The sequence below is a fragment of the Oryctolagus cuniculus genome, chromosome 21 (genome assembly GCF_964237555.1).
Source record: "Oryctolagus cuniculus chromosome 21, mOryCun1.1, whole genome shotgun sequence".
Taxonomy (NCBI): domain Eukaryota; kingdom Metazoa; phylum Chordata; class Mammalia; order Lagomorpha; family Leporidae; genus Oryctolagus; species Oryctolagus cuniculus.
Window position 1 is genome coordinate 24,484,805 of NC_091452.1, and position 17,811 is coordinate 24,502,615.

Below are 17,811 nucleotides of genomic sequence, written 5' to 3' on the forward strand. Positions count from 1 at the left end.
TGAGACCGTGCCTGGCACACAAGACGTGGATATTCTTAAGGAATGTATGAATCCCAGCAGCCAGGTATTCAGGGGGAACACCGTCAGCCCCAGTGGAACTGGCTCAGTGAAGCGCCAGAGAGGTCTCCTGGAATCCTGCCCCCCCCCGGGTCCCAAAGCACCCCCCCCCAAGCCGAAAAACGGGACTCTGGGGAGCAGGTGGTGTAAGGTACTAACGCTTTTAATACAGTCTGATCAGATCAATGCACATCACTCTTGTGTTGACACAGCCCAGCTACACCACGTCCCTACCTGCTGGCTCCAGTGCCTTTCTGGCTTCCAACAGCACTAGATTCCTTATCTCCCTGACCAGACTGGCATTCTTTTAAATTCTGCATAAAACTATTTCTTCCATAGACTTCAAACAATCAACTAGCCAAGTTAATTATGGTACATCTAAACAAAGTTGAATACTAACCCTAACGTGTGACTGCGGTTTACAAAGAGCTCTGTATCACCTGTGATAGCTTTCAGTAGCAATTCACTACAACTGGTCCTAAAAAATAATAACAATAATAATAATAATTAGAGAATTCAAACCCAACAGCAAGTTGAATGGTTAAGATCATGTGAGAACTGGAATTTGGGGTGGGGTGTCCTCAATAGCTGAGCTTGTCCTAGCAGCAAAATGTTGGCCACCAAGCAGGGCTCAGGAGGGTCTGGGCCCTCAAGGCCAAGGGCTGAGCTCAGAGGGGCTCTTAGAGGATGCTCACCCCATGGTCCGTGGGATGCTGCAGGCTTCCGGCTTCCTTAAAAGCAGCTGGGCATCAAGGTGTAAATGGGTGGAGACCCTACTGTGGTTTCTTTTGGAGGATATGGGAAAGGGGAATGAGGAGTCAGAGAAGAAGGCAGAGACCAAAACCGCCGAGGTCCCAGGATACCATGGGGTTTGTGTTTGGGACTGGGGTCGCTAAGAACTGAGCACCAGGAATTCCAGCTTCCACCTCTTAAGAGAAAGCGGGAAGCGGGACTGGTGTTGCCATGGAGGCACGTGTAGTGTTGTCCACCCTTGTCCCATACCAGATCTTGCAGACATTTCTGCCGAGTATCAGATGAGAATCTATTTCTAAAGGCCACTGGGGGAATGGGCGGTAGAGAGGGAATGGGGCTGGGGCCGGGTGGGTGGGTAAAAACGAAGAAAAATCTCTCAGCTACAGAACTCAAAGACATCGCTTCCCTCCGCATTCACAGCATTTCTCAGCCGGCCCCGATGGCGGTCTCCATGGGGACGCAGCGCCTGCCTCACTTCCCTTCCGGCCCCATGGGCTGCTGGTCAACCTCAGGATCTACCAGGGACGACGCAAACGCCGACTGAACGATCTGGAACCCGAAGGACTCGAGGAGAGACATGTTCTGCTGTGGAGAGAAAGGCGACCCGAGGGCAGGGCCCAGGTCCCCCAGAGGGCCCCCGAGCGCTCGGACGTGCGCCTTCTGGATGTGTTTGTTCAAGTAGGATTTGGAGCGGAAGAAGCTCCCACATTCGGGGCACGGGTACTTCTTCTCCCCGTCGGACTCCATCTTGTTTTTGGGGACCGCCATGTCACAGGAGAAAGAGCCGTTGGCGCTCTGCTTCTCTGGCGTCTTCAGGTCGCTGGCATCTGAGAGGTCACCGTAGGAGTCGGAACTCTCAATCGGATCCTGATGTGAGCATTTCTGGCCTTCTACAGAAACAAAAAGGAACAAAAAAAAAAACAAAACACAGAGGAGAGAATGAGGTCAGGTTCTGGAGGTGCCCCCTCCTGGAGGGGTCATGAGGGGCCAGCTCACAGGCCTGTGGGGGCAGCCGATGGCCGGCCACTGCCCTGGCAGAACCCACGGAGGTTCAGCTGGTCAGTCTGGGAGCCTGGAGGGCCTACAGGGGGTGACACAGCAGGGCCCGGGGGCCACCAGCCTCCCTCGCCGTGGACTCTTCATGCAGGTGTACGTGTACCGCTCACCATCATCTCGGCCTACTTCAGGAAGGGGGTATGGAGAGGAGACCTCAACTGCCTCTGCCTAGAACAGCTCCTAGGTGCCTCTTGCATGCCTCTGCTTGTGAAAACAGCTATTCTGATGACCCCAACCAGGCCCATCAGTGGCCTCATCTCCTGGCACCGGACAAGCTGTACCAGACCAAGGTAGGCAGAATCAGCCGTGAAGCCCTTGACCCAGGAAGGCTCCACTGGCGGCTCAGACAGAAGTCAGTCCTTGTCCTTTTCCAAACACAAGCCCTACCATTACTGCCTTCCTCCTGCCAAAACCCATCCAGGGCCATGCAGCCAAAGAACAGAGATTAAGAGCAACTCTGAACAACTCGTCAGCTGGGTGTCCCCACCCAGGGCCCAGGACAAGCTGGGCTGAGACAACCCTCATGACTGTGCCTTGCGCAGCCCACACTGGAGTCCTCTGCCACCCAGCAGCCTCCTGCCTGGGTCCAGCCAGCCATGCCGGGAAGGGAGGTCTGTGATGGGAGCATGGAGCATGCCATCTCTGCCGTCTCCACCATCTGCTGACCCCTGGCCTCACCCCCGCGGCAGCAACAACAACAAGACACACCAGAGAACAACCCGAATCAGCAAGTGAAGGTGGGCCTTGGGAGGACTCTGCAAACCAACTCCGAGTCAGAGGCAGTCAGGTAGCTCATGTATTGCCATGCATCTCACAAACGCAGCCAGAGGCTCCTAAGATCGGGCAGCTCACAGCAACCAACCAGCCCTGCGGCAGGGGAAGCCAGCCACTGGCTTCCACCGCTCGCGGGGTCCAAGGAGAAGAAAGCATCGAGCAGCAGCTGCACACTGTCCTACAGGGTGACAGGCAGCGGACAGCCCCGAGGGACGCGTCATGCAGGACTCCTCTTCTTGCCCTGGGCCTGGGGCGTCCCTGCAGGGCTCCTGACGCTGGGGGCTGGCCAGGAGGAAGGAAGAAAGGCTGGGGAAGAGGAGGCAGGGGCTAGATCTCAGCAGTGCCCGGAAGCCTCGCTCTCTGCCCTACTGGAGTGAGACACCCACTGTGACTGGCCCTGGAGGCCACTGCCACTCAGATCTCCGAGCCTCCTCAAGGCGGCCAGAAAGCTGACAGCCTTCCCTCCCCACGCCCGGCCCAGCGCCCCCACAACACAGTCTGCGCAGAGAAGCAAAGTGCAGAGCAAGGGGTCGCTTGCCTTTGTTGCCATAGGTCCTGGCGCAGTGGAACGCTGCTCCCCCATTCGGGATGGGCTCCTGGTGCCTGGAGACCTGGGGAAGGGGAACACCGTGGTGGGTTTTAACATGGACCTTTAAGTAGGAGGCAGAGGAGAAACCTAAACAAGACAAAAGGAGATGAGATCCCGCGGCCAGCAAGAGGTACCTCTCTGCTTCCCCCACGCCTCTCCTCTGGCCGTTCTGGCTAGCATCCCAGGTCAGCTGCACCTAGAAGGGACCCTCTCCTGGGCTCAAACACCACTGCAACCACAGGAGCCACGTGGCCCAGGATGGAGGGTGGCCCTGTCCACGAATCGGCTTCTCCGAACAGCCCACTCTGCACAGCTGTGGTGAGAGGCCCAGGCCAGCCACCTGGCTCCTGCTAGCCAGAGGCCAAAGGCCAAAGGCCTCGGGCTAGTAACAGGTGGTCTGAGTGGGTGTTCCACAGCCCCAGGTCGGCCGCAGGACCACTCAGGAATGTGGTCAGACAAGCACACTGCCCGCCTAGCCCTTGTGAAACCAGGTAGAGGAAAGGCAACTCCCCAAGCAGTGCCTCCAGGGTCTCCCTTCTTCCACCTGTTTGGATGTGCTCTGTGTTGCTAACTTTGTCGCCTTCAGAATAACTGGGTTTAGTGACTATTTGGACCTTTTGAAGAATAGCAGCAAAGATAGGAAGTTAAGCGTTGTGGCACATTCCTCACTCCTGGTGGTCTTTTTCGTTCACTTTGGAACACGTCCACCAGGTTCACTTAGAGAAAAAGAAGCAAGGGTGATCTCGGTCTTTACTTTGGGGTAGCAGCAGGCCAGCCATCCTGGAGCTGCTCCAGCCCCAACACCCTGGTTGCTTCAGTTTGAGCCATGAGATCTCAGGCTGGGAAAAGCAGATCTTGGGGCAGCTTCCATAGCAGCCATGGAGTCCACGGATGAGGGAAGCGGAGGCCAGTACAAGGATTTTGGTGCCCTGGGTGTCCCGGGGCGGGAGTGCGCCACTGAACCCCTCCACCGTCAAGGAAGAGAAAGCGCCTTTAGCAGGAACCACGTGCAGTGCCAGTGCCCTAATCCACTCCAGATGGAGTTCATGCGGTCTCAGGTCCTCTCGCTCCCCCCTCGAAATGACACAGGGTGACAGTGAGATCCACTGTCCCAGGGCCAGAGGCAGGAAAGCAGCGCGCAGTGTCTGCACGTGCCTTGCTTTAAGAAGCTGGAATCAGCGTGGTGTTTGGAAGGCCGCTGGAAGCTGTAATAAAGGTTTGCCCTTTTAGCAAGCACTGACGGGGGGGGGGGGGGGGGGGCTAGGGCCCAGCACACTGCACGTACTGCTCTGCAGAATGCCCCGGCACCCTGTGTGTTGGGAATCACTGTACCCGTTTTATAGATGAAGGAACAAACATGAAGCTTTAGTGACTTCAGTCACGTGTGCAGCTACTGGGTAGCAGGGCCTGGACTCCAACCCCAGGACCCAGGTGCCACCAAAACTTGGCCCTTTACCCACGGTGAGGACTCTTCCATTGCATCTATGTCTTGGCCCTGGGCCCTGGAAACATCCCCTGGATTTCATTATCATCAACTCATGTATTCCTCTGTCATGTACCTGGCGGGCTAGGAAGGCAGCTGCTGGCAGACAGAGGGCTGGCCCGTGGGAAACGTATTTCACAGACACTCCCCTGATGGCGGCAGCCGGGACTCTGGAGGGAAGTATGGCATCAGGCCGACTTCCCTTCCTTTCCCAGCGCAGCTAGCACCACATGCCAGTGTCCTGCCCTGCCCGCTACAGTGAGCTGTCCTGTGCTGTGACCAAAGTGGTCTGCCTGGAGCTGACTGGGGGGCACAGAGAGGCCTAAGAGGACCCCGCATAAACAATCCTAAGAGGGAGGCTACCTTCAGGAACTTAGTGGACGAGGTGAACGGGAAAAAGGCTCTCAGCACTGCTCCTTTGGGGTGGGGCTGTAAGACCCCAAATACCAAGGAGAACCAGGGATGCTGGCCCTTGGCAACCAGCACAGATAGCGGAACTTTCTGATAAAACAATGATGCCACTTTAGAAAGGATTTTTTTCTTTCATGTTTAACCTCTTGTGGAGTCTAAAGTAGTGTGAAGCCCTCCCCATGGCATGCCATCGCAGGTCCACTGCAATCAGAGGAGGCAGGAGGGAGGGGAGAACACCAGGAATTACTGTATTTACTCCTTGAGGGGAGTGCTATGCCAATGGAAAACATAGAAGATGCTTAATAAAAACTTGCCACGTTTTCCTGCAAAACAGTCTGAGGAACACGTGGCTGGGCGCTCTCGACCGTGCCCAGCTGCAGAACGTACCATCTATAGCAGAACGACTTGGCAGGATGGCAGGAGCGGATCGGATCCACAGCTGCCACTTAAAGCTCGTATCTAAACACAGAGCAACTCAGCAGCCAAGTGTCGGGATGAAACAGATGCTGAGCTTCAGAGCAGGACACGTCTTTGAAGCCAGACGCATTCAGCCGGAATTCTAAACCTCCCCGCCATTCACCACCGATTACCACGGGCCAAACAGGCAGCGTGACCCAGGCATCCATGTGTCGGGGTTGCTGAGCACACACGTGACTGCCGCCACGCGTGATAAGCTGCCTCCCTCTCCCTCCGCAGACAAAGGCCCTTGCCCCTCACTTGTGTTTTCCTGCCTGGGGCACCTGCAGTTGGCGTTCCAGGAGCCGATTCTCCTCGGGAAGGTTTCCCATCCGTGCAGGGATCAGGATCTGCTTTCTCCTGGTCCAAACCTCCAGCCCTGCTGGGTGTGTGTCAGCCCGGGGCGGGGGTGGGGGGGGAGTGTCACAGGCTGCCTGTGTCCCCCCACTCACACACTCAACTCTGACTGGGGAGAGACCTTCCCCTACCTTTTCAGCTCTGATGTTTGAGCCCCACTGCTTCTGTCAGAGGCAGATTTCCAATAAGCTGTCCCTCTTCCCCATTCCAGGGCACATGTGCATATGTAAGGCCCTGCTACGGAATCTAAAACCGGGGGCTGGCGTTGTGGTGTAGCAGGTGAAGCTGCCGCCTGTGGTGCCAGCACCCCATATGGGTGCCAGTTCACGTCCTGGCACGTCTTGGTTGCTCTTCTTCCAAGCCAGCTCCCTGCTAATGCACCGGGAAAACTGGGGAGGAATGGCCCAAGTGCTTGGGCTCCTTCACCCACGTGGGAGACGTGGATGAAGCTCCTGGCTCCTGGCTTTGGCCTGGCCCAGCCCTAGCTGTTGCAGCCATCTGGGGAGTGTACCAGCAGATAGAAGACCTCTCTCTTTCTCTCCCCTCCTCTCTCTGTAACTTTGACTTTCAAAAAAATAAATTAATTTTAAAAAACCTATCAGGATTGAAGGATTTCAGAGGCACCTATAGGTTCACCCAATCTAAATATTTTCTGTCGTTGGTAAGATTTACTTATCTGAAAGTCAGAGTTACAGAGAGAGATCTTCCATCCGCTGGTTCACTCGCCAGATGGCCGCCAACAGACGGGGCTGGGCCAGGCCCAAGACAGGAGCCAGAAGGTTCTTCCCGGTCTCCCACGTGAGGGCAGGGGCCCAAGCACTTGGGCCGTCCTCTGTTGCCTTTCCCACACCATGAGCAGAGAACTGGATTGGAAGTGGCGCACCCGGGACTCAAACCCGTGCCCATATGAGACGCCAGCATCACAGTGGTGGCTTTACCAGCTACGCCGCAACGCCAGTCCCACTCTCTGCAGATGGCTGACATTCAGTATTTGCTTGAAACCTTGCACGGATAAGAACACCCATTTATTCACACAATTCCCCCTGTGTTCAGCAGGGCAGACGATGACACAGAGCCTCGGCATTCTGACGCCGAGGCCTCAACGTCTTAGGCACCCTGAAAAAACCTTAATTCTGTTCCGAGAAAACTGCCTTCGCCTGCGTCCTCCTCGCCCCTCTGCCCTGCCTGCTTTGGTCTCTTCTGTTTGTGCCTCAGAGCCGAGTCCAGAGGCGAACCCGCTCCTGCTCCTCTCAGGAAGACAGCACTTGTCTTCCTTCTGAGCCCCCAGCACGGGCTGGTTGCCCACAGCTTTCTTTGGTCTTCTTGGAGGAGTGGGACCCCCTGCTTGGACTCTGGTGTTCAGCCTGTGATTTGGACTGCCTCAGCTTTTCTGAGAAGAGGCAGGCTTTGGTTTTACGCTTCCGGATCCCCCCGCCCCCGTCTCCCGTCCCACAGCCTGTGGCTCAAGTCCTCTCTATCAGCCCTCAGCTGAGAGGGAATCCTGCCGTGGGGGTGGCTGGCTTCATCCCGTCAGTGGTCTCCTAACTGGATCCCTGAACGCCAACACTGAAAACTTGACCTGGTGGCACGGTCACGGCCGAGCTGGCGTCAGCTGGGGGTGCTGTCAGGAAGCCAGGTCAGGGGGAAGCGAGGCTAGAAGCCAGCTTTTTCTAGGGCTGAGGCACTGCTGCTCGAGATGGTCCTGCTAACTCCCCCTGCACCAAAGCCCACCCACTGCTTGCCACCCGGCGGAGCTCTGAGTGGCCACAACACGGGACATGGGACACGTGGCTTAACCCGTTCTATTCATCACCTTGCCATTTTCACGGATTTCCTGGCGGAACAAACATTGACATCCAGTGGCCTTCAAGCTGAAACCCAGGTGTGCGATCCTAGAGAGACCCGGGGCCAGAACGCCAAGGACTCTGAGCGCCTCAGCAGTGTCCCTCCGCCGGGGACATGGAGACCGCACAGGCACCCAAGAATTCCAGCCACGCTCTGCAAGGGTGTTATGCCTGGTCCGAACAGGAGTGCCAGAGATGGGTTCCTTCCTAATGTTGGTACAGATTGCAAGGATGCCACCCCCGAAGTGTGCAGCGCCTCACGGTTCCAAGAATTCCCCCACCGTGTCTCTGGGGATCTTTGTGACAACCTTGTGAGATGGGAAAGGGGGATGGAGAAATGGAGACTTAGAAAAGGAAGAGCTCAGAGTCACAGAGAGACTAAACCCTGGGTCTCCTGACCCACTGGGCCATACCCGAGATTTCCAGAAGCACCGGGCCAAGAGGGCCCCAGCAGATAAGGAAACGCGGCAGTGTCCCCGGCTGGCCAAAGCAAGCGCGGCGTGCACAAGCGTCCTCGCCCCCGGCCACACAGCTGCCCCGACCTCCTTCCGCACAGACACAACACGAGCCTCCTTCCCTGGTGCTGCGTTCGCAAAACAACACACCTCCAACACTTCCAACAGCCAGCCAGGCCCGGCCGAACGTCGGTGACAGGCCTGGCGTTCATCCAACGCGTCACCACTGCCACAGCTAAGACAACCGGCCAGGCTGACCTCGCCCTCAGGCACACTGCCTCGCTCCGAGCACCGTCCACTTCCTCTCTCACAAGGCCGCCATCCACCTGAGTTCCAACTGTGCTAAGCAGTGCCTGTCCCTTGTTCATCTCCAGGCCTGACCTCCTTCCTCGGCTGAACTTCATGCGCCAGTGAATCAGCCAGCAAAAGCTGCCAAGCAGGTCCCCTCGACCCCCACGCCGGGAGCGACTGAGCCCCTCACCAACCGCGGAGCTCAGAGGTGTCTGCAGAACACGCGCATCCTGCCACCTGGGCAACAGGTGTGTTACGGGACCAAGCGCGGGAACAGCCTCTCCTCGTGTTGCCGCCTGCGGGTCTCCTGGGACCTCCTATTCCGGGCACCTCAAGCTCCTCGGGAAGGCAGGGCTGACAAACAGCTGGCTGCACTCAGTGGGAAGACAGGGCCGTGCGATGAGTGGAGGCTGAGGCAGGGCGGTCGGACTCCCCGGGCCTCCCATGCAAGCCCAGGCCCGTCCTCTGCGGGCGGATTACCTCGGTTACAGATACTGCAGAAGCTGCCGGGCCCCTCGCTGTGCTTCTTCAGGTGGTCTGCCATGTAGGCCGCCCGCAGGTACTTCCCACACACCTGGCAGGGCACCTTGTCCTCGTGGCAGGCCAGGTGGGAGCGCAGACGGTCTCGGGTGGCGAAAGAAGCATTGCAGGTCTGAGGGCAGAAAGGAAAACAGGGTGAGGCGAAAGTCGGCAGCACCCCGCGCCGACCCCCCACCAAGGGCACCGCGTTCCTGGCCACCGCGTGCACCACCCGCGTAAAGGCCACGTGAGTGTGGCTCAGTCTGCTCCTACATCTGAGTTGGAATGACTGGCTCTAGGTGGCTACCAAAGACATGTCCAGGACACAGCAAGCTTAGTTCTGTGCTCCTATATGAAACAAAGAGCCAGATGTTAATTCATCCGGGAACGTCAGGAACCGGCTTGAGGTGCACCGGCTTCCAGTGAATCTACAGATGGGCTGTTGGCACGTACATGAGTCTCCCTGTTCTCCATCCCTGGGCTTCCTCTAGTTGCTTCATCCCACTAACTCGGTTTATTCGTTTCATTCAAAAGTGACATTGGTCTTGACCACGCAAAGCAGAAAGGAAAGATGACAGAAGAAAGCAGCGAGAGAGCGCTTCTTTGTATTTTTGCGAGTTTGAATCTAAGAAGTATTCCACACGACGACAGGTCGATGCTGCTCATGTGAGAATTCAGAGAGCAAGGGCCAGAGGCTCCGAGAGCAGCTGTGAGATGTGAGGCTGGGGAACTGCTGGCACTAAGCGGGATGACGGCACCACCCCGCGTGGCCCGTCAGCGGCTCTTCTCAGGCAGTCAGATGACTCGGGGAGGGAGGCCCCAGGTGCCCAGGTGTTTCCTGTCACCTGAGGACCTGACTGTATCTCTCAACATCTCCGCTGGGGCTGGCAAAGGCCCCCAGCCTGGGGGACACAGAATGTTGGAAAAGCTCTGAGACGTGTTGAACCTGGCGTCTCTCGAGCTGTTTTTGACCAGTCTAGTCAACTTTGACCCATTGCTTTTCTCTCTCTGTGCATGTGAATGCGTTTTTACTGTTTTCAGAACATAAGAGAAAGCAACGTTCACCTTGAAGCGTGTTGCGATGAAGCGGACCCCCCCCCCCAGAAATGTGCCGCGTGGAGCTGCCCTGCGCCCCTGCGACCTCACAGAGCAGATCCCGAGAGCGTCTGCCTGCTGTCGCCCACCTGCCATCTCCCACTCGTCTCCTGACTTCACAGCCACAGCGAGGATCACACACACGCAAGCGGTGGAGGTAGGCCAGCCACTGCCGGCCGCGCCCACCCCAGATACCCAGGCGTTAGCACGGGCCTTGCTGTTCCCACTCACTGTCCTCTGAAGTAAACACTACAGTGCCGAACAGAGCCACTTACGCTATGGCAACGCCGCTTCTGTTCTCAATGTGCGGTTTATTTCCCTGCCAAACGAGGAAGCTCACTTTAGAAAGTGAACTGGCCCAGAGCACAACAGACTCAGCTACCAGGGAGAGCCACACCCGAACACACAGGCCCCTCTGCCGCGGCCAGTATGGCCAAGTCTTCTACCCATCTCCCCGCTTTCTGGAGGTATTCTTAGCTTTCCCAATTTACAGCTAGGCAAACAGAGGCCCTGACGGGACACAGGAGGCTGCCCTGAGCCTGGGCTCTTTCCAGATCCAGGTGCTGACTGTGGAACACCGTGTACTTGTTAGCCAGGACTCCCCTGTCAGGCAGCAAGCTTTGTACAGGGAAAATCCACCAGCTAGGGGATTCCTAAAGCTCACAGATACATGGTCTCACGGCCAAGGGGTGGGGGCTGTTGGTCAGACCCCCAGGACCCAAGAGAGGCCACAGGAGGAACACTCAGAATCTGCCCCCACAGCCCAGCAACCTGTAAACTAGAGCAAGGGCTGAGGGAGGGGGGTATACCTGCCGGCTGATCCCGGAGCGAGAGCTGGCCTGCCGGGCAGCGACCCGCGGACCACCCCTCCAGTGGTGAGAGGGAGCGTCCCCTAAGCTGCAGAAAAGGAAGCAACTTGGCCCCCGCGCGTTCAGGATCCGGTCTCCCGAGGCGGCCCAGCAGAGTCCCCAGGGGGCTGTGTAAGGGGCGCCTGTTCCCCGTGCCAGCCTCCTTTTGGGATCTGCCCCCTGGAGGCTTGGCCCGTCACACTTTGCTACGTGGAGATGACAGCCAGCCAGCCCCCCGAGGATCCCCGAGCGGATTACCCATTTGGGGATTAGCTAAGCAAAACGAAAATCCCAGACCAGGCAGGTCTCCCCGCCCCGCCCTCCGCGGATCACCACCCCAGGAATGAAAGCTGACTTCAGCCTGAGCAAAAGTAATCAGGGCTGGAAACCTGTCGCTGGGCGGGGGAAGAAGCCACAAACACAACCAGCTCCTTCGCTGTGCTGCAAAGCCCGGCTGTGGGGATTATTAAGTTCCCCGTGCCAGGAGTGGCCCGCAGTGGCCGGCGGCCCCCAGACTTTCTGGGGAAACTGTGTTGGAGTCTCGGCCTAACCGGAGATTCAGACAGCACAGAGCGGGAAAGAGCCTGGCCCCACGCCCGATGAGAGAGGGAAGGGCCCAGAGGGAAAGCCCGATCTCAGAGAAGGGGACACCCAGAACCCCCAGGCTGGGGCCACACGGGAGAAACGCACTTGGAGAAAACAGAGGGGGAGCCAGCAGCAGGACCCCCTGGCTGCCCACGGTGCTCAGAACGGCTGCCCTGCCTGCAGAGGGTCTGCTGCCCGAGCCTGGGTCATCCTCACTCAGCACTGCACCCAGGCACCCTCCCCCCCACACTTCCTGCAGCTTTTCCTTCCAAGGCTTGAGCAACTTGGGAACGAGGCCCAGAGGGCACCAAGGACACGAGTCCACACCCCCACCCTCGGGCCTTTGAAGTCAGGCAGCCTCCTCCCACAGCCCTGGAGAAGAAAATGGACAGGGTGTGCAAGTCCAGCCCCAGGAGTCGGGCTGGCCCCCTGCTTCTTAAGCCTTTGCACACCTCAACTCTTTGTCTAACAGCCCCAGAGAGGGAGGGCCCCGGGAGAGGCCTGAGCTGCTCCGGCCCCTTGGGCTCAGGCTGAGCCCCACGTGAGACCATGTCCCGGCCCACGGAGCTGGTAAATCCAGACATGTCCAGGGCCCGTGCAGGGCACTCAAGCCAAGCCCCAGGAAGAGTCGTCTCTGCCAAGCCTGATGCTTCCTTCCCCCACACTCGGGGAGGCCTCTGCACCCCAGTTGTGGCACCCGTCTCGGGAACCAGCCCCTCTGGAGCGGCTGCGAGGATGGCTCGTGCCCAGCCAGCCAGGGGCCCAAGGAACCCACTTCCAGAGCTCGCCACCATCTGGCCAACCCCAGATGCTTTCCGCACGCCACACCATGCCAGACAGCCACCCTGCTGTGGAACCCAGCTCAGCACACCTGGCTGGCCCACCAGGAACCTGAGCGCCGGCACGCCTTCACCCGCCGGGCCCGTTAGGAGGGTGTTCCGGCTACGGGCCAGAGAGTCTGTGAGAGTGTGGGGAAGGGCAGAACAGGAGTGGGCTTGGACACTGGGGACAATGTCAGTGTTATGACACAGACCAAGGACAAAACACACAAAGCCTCAAATGTTAGAATGAAAACTTTTATCATCACTCCTGTTCTCCCCGCAGAGCCTGTGGGGACTAAGGGGCACACCAGTGGGATCCGAGGAGGGGGTCTACAACTGTTTTACCAGCCCCCAAAGCCCAGTACAAAGCTACCGGGTAGGTTAGTTCCTGAGCGCACCTGCTAACAATAAAAACTTGCAAATCACCGGAGTGTAACTCACTAGGCAGAAAGGACAGCAAGACCTGTTCTGAGCGGGAAAGGGAGCGGGCAGCACGGGCTGACCCCAGCTGGGGCTGCGCCAGGGAGCTCTCTGGAGGCAAAGTCACACGCAGAGCGGGGGAAGGGTGGCCAGGCCCCACTCCAGACACCCCACGCTTTATGGGGAGTCATGCGAGGGAAGGCGAGCACACAGGCTGGTGGCTTAGCTCCAGGAAAGCACCAACCTCGCAGATCACCCAGGCAAGGACAGGCGTCCCGGGGGTACGGTCTGTTAAGGGGTGCAGTGGCAGAGGGAGGCAGAGAGCCTAGAAAGACACTTGGAGGCTTTGGGGGGTGGGACCTAGACAGAGCTTCTTGGTCCTTCCATCCTGGGGCCCTGCGCTGGGGGAGACCCCAAGTCACCCAAGGAGGACCTGGGCATGGTGGGCAGGAACCACCCTAATGGCTGGCCTCTCCCAAAAGCAGGGGTCTCAGGCCACGCCCCAGTCCCGTTCCCTGCCACCAGAAACCCTCTCCAAGGAGACCCAGACTAGCCTACAGGCCACTGAGCAAAGGCCCTGTTGCCCTCTGGGGCGGTCCAGCCCTGCCTCAGATATCCCGGCGGGGCTGGGCAGAAGAGGGCGTTGCTGGAGTGTGCTGGGCCCAGGTTTTCAAGGGCTGGGAATGACTTTTTTAGAGAAAGGGGAAAGGCGGTGTCAGGAACCGAATGGGACGACCTCCACAAAGCTGGCTGGGCAAAGTCCCATGCTGGCAGGTCGCTAGGAAGAGGTTCCAGGGGCGGCAGGCCGCTGCTGCTCCCAACCCACACCTGGAAAAAGGGCAGAGAGTGCAGGTTACCCTCCCAGGCCACCGGGCGCGCCCCCACTGCCCTCTGGGCTCCGCCTAGCCTGCCCGGACTGCTCAGCAACTACCTGGGAGGGTCACAACGAGCCCTGTGATGAGAGAATCAGATAGAGGCAGCGAGGCAAGCCAGAGCCCAGCAGGCCCTCCCTGGAGGCCACCTGGCCCGGAGTCTGTGAACAGCGTCCAAGCCCGACCCCTGGGGCTCCAGCACATACAGGCTCGCCCCAACCCTCCCCTCCTGCCGTCAACAGGGTCAGGAGAAGCAGGCGTTGCCCTACCAGAAGCGGTAGTGAGCGCCCCACAACCCTGTCTTGGCCTCAGCTGGCAAGAACCTGGCACGAAAGAAGGGAAAGATTGAGAAGAGAGAAGCCTGTTTCCCATCGATCGCCAAAAGGAATGCCCAGTAGCCAGGGGAGGAAACTTAAATTTCTGGGTGGCCGGCAAGGTACCCGGATACTGTTCAAGCAGGCAGACCAAGGCTGAGAACCTGCTGCCACGCACAGTGCTCGTGCGAAGAGGACACGGCCTTGCACGCCGTGGCTCAGCAGCACGCCTGTGCCTGGAGATGACAACCCCCACTCCCCACCTCCTGCGGCCCCTGCTGCCTCGTGCCCTGAGCTGAGCTGAGGTGCTCCACCTTGGGTCAGACAGGGGAAACGCGGTGGGCTGGACGACCAAACCCTGCACTCCCTATAGACTGCTGGGAAGCGGCAGCCAGGTCCGGAGGGGTGCCAGGCCCCCAAGGACGGCATCTGTGGCCACGTGGCCCACCATCCAAGGGGCGGGCAGACGCCAGGAGAGGAAAGCCAAGCAACAGAGCACAGACGAAGAGAGGGTGGGAACCCCGACCAAGCAACCAGGAAGGAGGGGACGTCAGCCTGGGGGGAGCGGGGCCGGGGGGTGAAGAACAAAGGAGAGCCGAGGGAGGGTGGAGGGGCAGAGTGGGGAGGTGTGCGAAGCGGTGGTCAGCCGGGCTGGGCGCCGGCACACGCGGCAGCTCGCTCACGGCCGCGGCTGTGACAACAGCATCATTCTCCTTCAGCCCATCTCTGCCCTGGCCCGGCCCCTACCTGACACTTGTGAGGCCGCTCAGAGGTGTGCACCTGCTTGATATGTCCATTCAAGTGGTCAGGCCTGGAAAAGACAGAACCAAGAAGGACTTTAGAACAAGACAGTGAAAGATGGGGCCCAAACTTGCCCAGACACCCCCACCGCCACCTTTCTCTCTTTTCTCCTTCTCTCTCCCCCACCCCCGCATGACAAAGACAAAGTCACCACCCGGCTTTGGCTGCACAGGCCCAGGCCCCTGGGCTCCCGGTTTTCTCTGGAGGCGGAAGGGAAGGGATTGTCTGTGATCTTGCCTGCCCACCCCCTCCATACCCTGCAGCAGAAACTCAAAAGATTTCTGGGACCGGAGGCAGTGGCTTTAGAAAGAGACAGGGCTGCCTTGCTACAGCCTTTCCGGGAGGGGTGTGTGTGTGTGTGTGTGTGTGTGTGTGTGTGACTCATTGTCCAGACTAAAGCCCCTTAGAAACTCAGCGCTCCCCTCCCCCAGCCTCTCCCGCCAAGGCAGCCAATGAATGCCGCCCGGATGGAATTCAGTCCCCAGAGGCCAGCGATGGAGCCTCGCGTCCCCCAGCTGGGCTGGTAAGCCAGATGCCCGCCAGAGCAGGTGGGCAGGGGTTGCCTGACCGGTAGGACTGGTTCCTGGTCGGGGGCCCCTCTGAGGCAGTTCTCCATCCCTAGGTTCATACACACAGGTGCCTGGTGTTCAAGTTAAAACCAGCCTTTTACTCTGAACATACCCGGAGAAAAACAAAACCACCTCAGCTCCTGGACAAATCTTCTAGAAAGTCAATCTCCCCCACCCCCTCCTCTCAGATCGCCACGGGGGATCTGTGGGCGCACTTAGCCACCAGGTAGGAACACATCAAAGGCTTCTGTGCGGAGAAGCGCGCTCCAGGCCCCGCGTTCCCAGGGTCATGTGAGGGGCAAAGCCCGAGGCGACTGATCCTGGGTCACCCAAGCTCCGTGCTGGGGGGCCTGGCGCCTCCGGAGTGCAGGGAGTCCCACAGGCACTTGTTCCAGCCCCTCCCTCGGCAGCCATTCAAGCGGGGAAAGTCGCAGGAGGAGCCCAGCCTCCCGCCCCCAGAGGGGGCCCCACGCCTGGTGCCGGAAACACAAAGGGAGCCCGGGGAGAAGAATGGCCGAGGCCTGGTGGCTCCGGCCTGAGGAATCCGGCCCCTTGCCACAGGCCCCAAGGAGCAGAAACAGCCAGGGGCAGGCCGGGAGCCGGAGAACTTCCCCCAGGGACGAGAAGGCCGCTCTGGGCCACACCACCTCCCAAACCAGGAAACTGGAAACACCACCCCAAAACCTGCCACGGTTTCCCTAAGGCCAGCCGAGCCCGACACACAGACCCACGTCCAGACCCTAGCAAGCAGCCAGGGCCTGGCAGGGGCGGGGGAGGGCGCCGTCCTCACCTGGAGAAGCCTTTCCCACAGCTCTGGCAGATGTAGGGCTTGCCCACGGACCCGTCGTGGGACCGCACGTGGTAGGACATGCGGTCTTTCCTCTTGAACCGAAGCCCACACACAGGGCAGGAGTAGGGCTTCTCCCCGGAGTGGGAGAGCTTGTGCCGGTTGAGATGGTACACGTCGCGGAAGATCTTGCCGCAGATATCACAGGCCACCTGCTTCCTGGTCCGGCTCCTCTTGCGGGGGCCATCAGGGTCCTCAGAGATGGGCAGCCCATTCTCGCCCAGCCTCGGAGGAGGGAGGTCGATGTAGCCCAGCTGGAGGCTGGTGACCCCGTGCTGCGCCTCGTGCTGCCGGAGCCGGTTGGCATCGGTGAACACCTTCCCGCACAGGCCACATGGGAGGATGCCCGCCTCCCTCAGGCCCCCTGGGGACCCGAACATGGAGTCCAGCAGGTTGGCCTTCCTTGGGCGGCCCCGGCCTCGCTTGCCAGTCAGGGGAGGGGCACTGGATGCCACATTGGGGAATGGGGAAGTCAGCAGCTGGGGGGACAGGGGTCCAGCCACCATGGGCAAGCGGTCCACCCCAGGGAGCACAGGCAGGGAGGCCTGGCCCGCGATGGCCGCGCCAGCCGCCCGCGCCGCCTCCTCCTCGGGCTGCATGCTGCCTGCGATGCCATTGCTGTTGGCCGCCAAGGCTGCCCCATTGGTCATGTCCAAAGGGAAGCCCAAGTCCGAGGTCCCAGGGGGACGGAAGAGCATGATGTCGGCGCGGGCGGGGGGCACGAGGATCTGCACGTTGGACTGTTTGATGACTTCCTGGCAGATCTCAATGACCGACCTCATCAGCAGGAACTTGGCGGCGGTCATCAGCTCGGGGAAGCTCTCCAGGCGCACCACGATGCGGGACGTGTAAGCGAAGTCCAGGATGTCCCCGAACACCTTGGAGCTGATGGTGTGCATCTCCAGCTCCCGGCTGCCCCCGGCTCCGCCGCCAGGGGCTGCCGCCGCGCCCCCCACGTCGGCGGGACCCCCGTCCGCAGCTCCACCGTCGCCCAGCTGGGCGCTGAACACCGACTCGAAGTACTCGCTGCAGGCGGCCAGCACGGCGCGGTGCGCCGGGAAGCTCTCGTCGCCCACCCGCAGGAGCACGTCGCAGAAGCGCCCGCCGTTCTTCCGCTGCTGGTTTAAGTTGTGCAGCATCTCCGTGCTGTGCCTGCTCACCTGGTAGGTGTAGCAGCCCGACGGGCCGCAGGAAGCGTCGTTCACCCGCTCCATGGCCGCCGCCCCCTCCCCACTAGCCGGGCCGCGGCACCTGTCCGCCCCCCCTCCCTTCCCCTAGCAGCCAGAAGCGGGGCGCGGCGGACGCGGCTACACTCCCTACACGTGCCGGCTCGGGGCTCTGTAGTCTAGCAGGTGCGCCCCAGCGCACACGCCCCCTACCCGGAGCGGACCGTCTAGACTGCGAGGTGTACCACTCCCCACATAGCCGCCCCCACTCCCGCCGGATCGCGCGCTTCTCGCTTCTCCGCCCGCCGGCCTTCCCTTCTCGGTCTACCTTCCGGGGGGTGGGGGTGGGGGGGACGCGGGCGAAGAGGTGCGCCCCTCCTGCAAACGCGGCTGCCACCTCCCCTCCCGCCCGCCAGGCGGCGCCGGCG

The 17,811-nt window shown here is 59.9% G+C and overlaps 1 protein-coding gene across 4 annotated transcripts; it reads right to left on the reverse strand.

The window, feature by feature from the left end:
* Nucleotides 1–204: 204 nt before the first annotated feature.
* Nucleotides 205–17,432, reverse strand: PATZ1 (POZ/BTB and AT hook containing zinc finger 1). 4 transcript variants are annotated; one of them, XM_051826466.2, is made up of 5 exons: nucleotides 16,161–17,432; nucleotides 14,748–14,811; nucleotides 9,007–9,178; nucleotides 3,179–3,251; nucleotides 205–1,700 (listed from the first exon to the last, which is right to left on the reverse strand). In XM_051826466.2, exons 1-5 carry the CDS (start codon nucleotides 17,429–17,431, stop codon nucleotides 1,667–1,669), a joined length of 1,614 nt encoding a protein of 537 aa, XP_051682426.1. In that variant the 5' UTR covers nucleotide 17,432; the 3' UTR covers nucleotides 205–1,666. The 4 variants fall into 4 exon arrangements, with proteins under 4 accessions (XP_051682426.1, XP_051682425.1, NP_001164822.1 ...); NM_001171351.1 differs by having other exon boundaries at nucleotides 1,282–1,700; nucleotides 3,179–3,316; nucleotides 16,161–17,431; XM_051826465.2 differs by lacking the exon at nucleotides 3,179–3,251.
* Between the last annotated feature and the right edge of the window lie 379 nt (nucleotides 17,433–17,811).

What these genes read in the sequence shown, in the direction of transcription:
- PATZ1 (NM_001171351.1), bottom strand. Translation starts at nt 17,431, where the DNA reads ATGGAGCGGGTGAACGACGCTTCCTGCGGCCCGTCGGGCTGCTACACC. An exon ending in AGCGGCCTCACAAGTGTCAG is followed by an intron (nt 9,179 to 14,747) that starts GTAGGGGCCGGG and finishes TTCTGCCCTCAG; the next exon opens with ACCTGCAATGCTTCTTTCGC. An exon ending in CTGCAGTATCTGTAACCGAG is followed by an intron (nt 3,317 to 9,006) that starts GTAATCCGCCCG and finishes TGTCTTGTTTAG; the next exon opens with GTTTCTCCTCTGCCTCCTAC.